Here is a 6,959-nt window from a genome sequence, read left to right as displayed (position 1 = left end):
GTTATGCACCATTCAAATTTTTTGCCACTCTATGTTAATTTTTTATATACTATGGCAACTTATTTTAACATAACATGGCAGATTTCTTGTTCCTTTGGTTGTTTCACACTTATTTGCTGTGTCATTTTTCCCAAAATTTGCCATGTTTTTTCAAGAGAACAAGTTCCCCAATTTTTTCATGATCCCATATGTGCCTTCTTATATGTTGTGGCATTTTTCTGGTGTGCTTTTACATCGTTAAATGAGGTCAAAAATAACAGGGAGTTCAGGTTTTTTTTAGTACATGAAATGGTCTCTTTTAGTTCATTCTGAAAGGCTTTTTTCCGTTTTGTTTGTAGACACGTAAAGGGGGAGGGGTTCGCTGGAAGGGTGTCGCGCCCCAGCGAACGTTTCTGTTAGCTCGAACAGACAGTGGGCTCTCTCTTTTCTTCTTTTTGTTTCGGACGGGTTCTCTTCCGATGAAAACTTCTAAAAGCTGGCCAGGCAGCCACGTCAGTTCTTGGCGATCTTGATTCCGACTAGAAAAGAAAACTGCTCCCTCCCTTCTAAAAGCTGCCGGTCCACCGACACATTTATGCCCCACCAGAACCAAAAGACGTTCACACAACCATGGTCTACGGACTACGGGTGAAATACCTTCATAACGATATTTTTCTTATATATTATATACAAACTAGATTTACAAATACTTTGCCATATTTTGCTGAAGGAGTTCGATAATGCACTAGAGTTTGTTTTTGTTTTTTTCATAAAGCATGCAGTAGAACTTGGCATGGTATGGTGTTGCAGCCTCTGCCGTCACGAAGTAGGGAACTAGGTAGGGACGTGTACTTGTGCTGTGGGCAACTCAGGATGCACGGCTTCTGCTGGCCTACGAAAGCCTAATTACAAAGCTGCATATTTCTACAAACTTAGGACAAACCTAGATCTGCAAATACTTCCTCCGTAAAGAAATATAACGATCTAAACACTCTTATATTTCTTTACGAAGAGAGTATATTTTAAAACAGAGGAAGTATCATGAAACTGAATTTTGTTACTCCACAAGCACTTCTCTCTGAAGAATCCAGATGCTCCTGTACTTATAGATATACAAGGACATTTATGCTCCAATTCTTCCTATATAAAGCCAAGGAAAAATCCCACCGATATAATGTACAACATACCATTTATTCGTCGACAAACATGGGCTGGCACACACTGATCCAATTTTGCCGCGCAACAAGGTGTAACAAACTAGAGAGAAAGGTCAGCCAGGTCAAATGATCTTGAAACCGCCTTGTTCCAGGACTCTCCTCTCTTCTTCCTGTGTGCGTCATCTAACTTGGGGCGGAAAACCGTTGTGTTCTCCTTGTGCAGGCCTGCGAATATCTCCTCCTTCGTCCAGACTCCGGCAGCTAATCCTGCTGCGTATGCGGCTCCAAGGGCTGTCGTCTCGGTGTCGGCTGGTCTGACAACAGGGCTGCCCAGCAAATCGGCCTGCAGGTGTGTGCATACAATCGTCAGTCATCTGATGGAACTTGATGAGTTCTTACACTTGCAAAAAAATACTACCACAAAAACCAGCTCAGCAGCAAAACAGGCTGTGTGGTAAAGTATTATACGAAATTAAGTAAAACTATTCAGTACACAAGCTTGGGTTTCCTGCATTTCAGATGTAATTGGAATTTTTTTAAAGAAAGATAAATTCACATTGTGCAAATCGGCCTGCAGGTGAGTTCTTACACTTGCAAGAAAATGTACCTCAAACACCAGCTCAGCAACAAAACAGTCTGTGTGCTAAAGTATTATACAGAAATAAGTAAAACTATTCGGCAGGTAAGCTTGGTTTTCCTGCATTTCAGGTGTAATTGGGAGTTTTTTTTTCAGAAAGATTAATCCACATTGTGTAACCATCATTCTTTTTCTAGAACATGTAACTACTCCATATTATGGGACAGAGGGAGTATCTGTTTATCCAGCAATATGATGAACCACTAACAGATGTATTCCACTACAGTTTTTCTTTATATAGAAGAAAAGGAACTGTTGAAGGGAAGTAGACACAATTTCTTTACCTGGATCTGCATGAGAAGGTTGTTAACAGTAGCACCACCATCGACACGCAGCAAGAATTCCCCTTCTGCACTCTTGACTTCTCCTGCCTCCCCAGCATCCTTATGCATGGAGCTGAGAACATCATTCACCTGAAAGCACATACTCTCGAGCACTGCTTGAGCAATGTGCCCCTTGTTTGTGAACCTCGTGATTCCGATACAGATCCCCCTCGCGTCATCCCTCCACCATGGCGCGAACAATCCATTGAAAGCTGGCACAAAGTAAATCCCACCTGAATCTTGCACACTTTCAGCCAATCCTTCAATTTCTGATGCTGAGGAAATGATTCCAAGGCTGTCCCTCAACCACTGAACTGCTGCACCAGCAATTGCAATTGAGCCTTCTAAAGCATAATTAGTGGGTGCATCTGGGCCAAGCTTGTAAGCAATAGTGCTAAGAAGACCGTGGGTAGACTGTGTGACCTCCTCCCCTGTGTTGAGAAGGATGAAGGCACCAGTTCCGTAGGTGCTTTTTGCTTCACCTTTCTGGCATAGCTGCCCAAGCATCGCAGCATGCTGATCTCCTAAACAGCCTGAGATGGAAACACCAGCCAAAGGGAACCCACTGGCAACCACGCCAATTTTCTCCGAGTTACTGATAATCTTTGGCAAGATGCCGGCAGGAATGCCTAATGCCTCAAGTGTAGGCTTGTCCCAGTCAAGTGCCTTTAGATTCATAAGCATTGTGCGTGCTGCGTTCGAGCAGTCTGTGACATGCTGCCCAACTAACTCCTTTCCATCACGGTCTTTCCCACCAATGCCTCCAGTGAGGTTCCAGATCAACCAGGTGTCGATTGTGCCAAATAATGCATCACCAGCCCGGACTGCATCCTTGACAGCGTCAACATTCTCCATCAACCATAATAACTTCAGAGCACTGAAGTAGGTACTGATTGGTAAACCACATGTCTCCACAAAGTGGGTTCTGCCACCTGATAGCTCACTTTCCAGTCTCCTGAAGAGGGGAGGCATTAAACAGAATCAGAACACTAAACAACATAAAAATGTTAACACAAAGTGGCAGATGGATAAAAGGAGACCTGCAGATAGAGCTAGTGCGAACATCCATCCACACAATTGCATTGTAGAGCGGAAGGCCTGTGGATTTGCTCCACACAACGGTAGTCTCCCTCTGATTTGTGATTCCAATGGCCTTCAAACCAGCATCCACATTAAGTCCACTAGCTGCAGCCTTTTCGAGTGTCTTTGCCATGCAGACCTTCACGCTCTCCATGATCTCCATAGGATCATGCTCAACCCATCTTGTAGTTCACAAATACAAAGATGATAAAAGTTAGAAGTCATCACCTAACTGCAAAGTTAAGGGATGGCAAACAACAGTACAACGAAAACTCCCAGCACTTTACACAGGAAGATGGCACTACAGACCGTGAACACAATCAGATAGCATAGAACATCACAACATCTAGCAAAGTTCGGTATGGCATGTTTCCCTTTTTCACATATCGACTAATAAATGGAAACAGCGGCGAAACTTATAAAATATTTAATGTCACTTCAGAAGCCAGTTTACAGGTAAGAAACATTTAGTCAAGTGGAGAGTAAGAATATTTCAGTCCTAAAAGTGCATCGAGTTAACTAGTACCAGAAGTGCATTACATTTGAATGCAAGGCCAGTCATTGATCAGACCCTTTTCAAGTTTTCAGTGAACATGTAGAAGGAAAATGAAATATGAAAACAGAGTCGGGCTAGTCATATGCCACAACTGTTAAGAACATCGAACTGCTCTGTCATAGAAAAACCTCAATCCTTAACAACTTCTTTTTGTGATTGTAAAGTATGGAAATGTTATCCAGTAGCCTCTCAATCCATCTAGGCCATAGGTTTACGCACTCGAGACAACAACTCATTTTAGAAGACAGCATCACAGCAACTCTTAATGTAAGAAAAGAGGTGTCAGTGGGCAGTCTCACTCGCATCTAAATAATTTAAGAGATAGCCTATAAAGCAAGCAAGACTGGGACTTCCATGACTCCATTGAATCAGGAAGTCAACTATCATGCGTACTATCTTCTAGGAAAACAAGCAATATTTATCTATCATATCCCAAAACTATTCATAACACTACACACTGTAGAGTCCAAAGGTTCAGTAGAGTAGCTTGCTGTGCTTAAAAATGAGTGAACCATCCTGGTTACTACTATGTAGCACTAGAAAAGCTTGAAGCCATCGCAAATCAATCAAGTGAAGCACATGAACCTAATTCCGGCATCACATCTAGTCCTAGCTAGCAATCGAATCGTCAGATTAAAGCGCGCAGCACCTACTGGACAAACCTGAGACACTGAATGAGTTTACAGTTAAGACTGAACTTTCGTACTCGACATAAACAGGAGCATATAACAGACACAAAGGTAGAGCTTCAGACATAAATCGGTTGATCCTAATTGTGACATCAGATAGCACCTAAATTGACAACTGGGTCATCAAAAGCACACAGTACCAGCTTGCCAAACCACCTGAACCACTGAAATGACATGACATGACAGTTAGGACTGTACTTTGGCACTGGACAAATACAGAGCGTAGCCAACCAAAAGGGCGGCACAGCTTAACTAGAAATTCTCTAATTCCGTCCTGTTCTACCAACCACCCGAAGAGGGCGACGAGGCCCCAAAAAATTCCACGGGCACGCGCACGTGGAGCGGATCAGACGACGGAATTGGCAAAGGGATGGTGGTGGTGCGCGGCGCTTACCCGGCCTCCGGGTAGTGCTGCTTGAACTCGAGCTGGTGGGAGGCGACGGGGCTGGCGTGGCGGTCGTAGATGATGAACCTGGTGCTGGTCGTCCCCTGGTCGATCGACGCCACGTACACCTCCTCCTCCTTCCCCTTCCCCGCCATGCTCGCAGAGTCACAGTCCCCCCACACGCCCCAGAGGAAGCTCGCCGGGAAACAAGCGCTGGACCCTCCGCCGGCGGGCGGACAGAGGGGAGCGGCGGGGAGTGGAGTGAGCCGGTGGAACAAGCGAGGAAGGGGAGGGCGTGAGACTGGGAGGCAGTTGGGAGCGGGGGAAGAGAAATTATAGGGAGGGAGGTGAGGAAGGGTGGGTGGGTGGATCCGATTGGGAGGGAGGTGGACGATGGGCTGGGCGTGGAAGTCAATGACTATCGCCTTGTCTGACTCTGATCTGGGACTAGTAGCTCGCCTCTATCTCCTCGCGCTCTGCTCGGCTCGGCGCGGCGCGGACGGGGTTTCTGCGACGAAAATCCCGTGCTTTTCTCCCCCAGGAAATCTGGGGATGCCAGTCCAGTTGGGACTAAGGGCATCTCCAGCCGTTGGCTCTTTCGGGACGCATAAAAATCGCTCTGTGAGGCTGAGCCGATGATACAATCGGCGCGGGGGCGGTTTTGCGCCCAGTCGTCGCCCTCAGGCGTCGAAATTGGCCCATTTTGCAGCTCAATTTCGACGAATAAAGGGTCCATATGGGCGAGAATAGGCCCATACTCGGCGTGGTTTCGCCGTATCTCGGCGTTCAATTATCAACACAATTATTTCTTATCACATATTTCATCATAGAAAAATCAAATACTTCAATAAAATAGTACAACAATAAATAGTTCAATACAAATTATATAGTTCAACAAATAAAAACTCGTATTTCATCACACGGCGTCCCCCTTGAGCCTCCATAGGTACTCAATCAGATCTTTCTGCAGTTGACGATGCATCTGTGGGTCTCGGATCTCCTGACGCATACTGAGATAGGCAGTCCAAGTTGCCGGTAGCTGGTGATCAACTTCGGCTAGAGGACCCTGCCTGTAGTATGGTTCAGTGTCAAACACTGGGTCTTCTTGCTCGCTCTCGATGATCAAGTTGTGCAAGATGACACAGCTGTTGGGGAACGTAGCAATAATTCAAAATTTTCCTACGTGTCACCAAGATCAATCTATGAAGTCATCTAGCAACGAGGGAGGAGTGGATCTACATACCCTTGTAGATCGCGCGCGGAAGCGTTCAAGAGAACGGGGTTGATGGAGTCGTACTCGTCGTGATCCAAATCACCGATGATCCTAGCGCCGAACGGACGGCACCTCCGCGTTCAACACACGTACGGAACGGAGACGTCTCCCACGCCTTGATCCAGCAAGGAGGAGGGAGAGGTTGATGGAGATCCAGCAGCACGACGGCGTGGTGGAAGTAGCGGGATTCCAACAGGGCTTCGCCAAGCGCTGCGGGAGGAGGGAGATGTGTCACGGGAGGGAGAGGGAGGCGCCAGGGCTTAGATTGGATTGCCCTCTCTTTCCCCCACTATATATAGGGCCAAGGGAGAGGGGGAGAGCTCAGCCTTGCCCCTTCCTCCAAGGAAGGGTGCGGCCAAGGGGAGGAGGAGTCCATCCTCCCCAAGGCACCTCGGAGGTGCCTTCCCCCTTTAGGACTCTCCCATTTTTCTTTTCTCTTGGCGCATGGGCCTCTTGGGGCTGGTTCCCTTGGCCCATATGGGCCAAGGCGCACCCCCTATAGCCCATGTGGCCCCCGGGGCAGGTGGCCCCACCCGGTGGACCCCCGGGACCCTTCCGGTGGTCCCGGTACAATACCGATGACCCTGAAACTTGTCCCGATGGCCGAAATAGCACTTTCTATATATAATTCTTTACCTCCGGACCATTCCGGAACTCCTCGTGACGTCCGGGATCTCATCCGGGACTCCGAACAACTTTTGGGTTACCGCATACTAATATCTCTATAACCCTAGCGTCACCGAACCTTAAGTGTGTAGACCCTACGGGTTCGGGAGACATGCAGACATGACCGAGACGTTCTCCGGTCAATAACCAACAGCGGGATCTGGATACCCATGTTGGCTCCCACATGTTCCACGATGATCTCATCGGATGAACC

The 6,959-nt window shown here is 47.1% G+C and overlaps 1 protein-coding gene across 2 annotated transcripts; it reads right to left on the bottom strand.

Moving 5' to 3' along the window:
* Nucleotides 1-1,016: 1,016 nt before the first annotated feature.
* LOC125540077 (glycerol kinase) lies at nt 1,017-5,231 on the bottom strand. Of its 2 annotated transcripts, none has more exons than XM_048703652.1 (4): nt 4,816-5,223; nt 3,137-3,358; nt 2,058-3,051; nt 1,017-1,479 (listed from the first exon to the last, which is right to left on the bottom strand). In XM_048703652.1, exons 1-4 carry the CDS (start codon nt 4,959-4,961, stop codon nt 1,237-1,239), a joined length of 1,605 nt encoding a protein of 534 aa, XP_048559609.1. In that variant the 5' UTR covers nt 4,962-5,223; the 3' UTR covers nt 1,017-1,236. The 2 variants fall into 2 exon arrangements, with proteins under 2 accessions (XP_048559609.1, XP_048559610.1); XM_048703653.1 differs by lacking the exon at nt 1,017-1,479 and adding an exon at nt 1,594-1,707 and having other exon boundaries at nt 4,816-5,231.
* Between the last annotated feature and the right edge of the window lie 1,728 nt (nt 5,232-6,959).

The sequence above is a fragment of the Triticum urartu genome, chromosome 2 (assembly GCF_003073215.2).
Source record: "Triticum urartu cultivar G1812 chromosome 2, Tu2.1, whole genome shotgun sequence".
Taxonomy (NCBI): Eukaryota; Viridiplantae; Streptophyta; class Magnoliopsida; order Poales; family Poaceae; genus Triticum; species Triticum urartu.
Note: the sequence above shows the minus strand (reverse complement) of the source record. Positions and strands in the feature narration are given on the sequence as shown.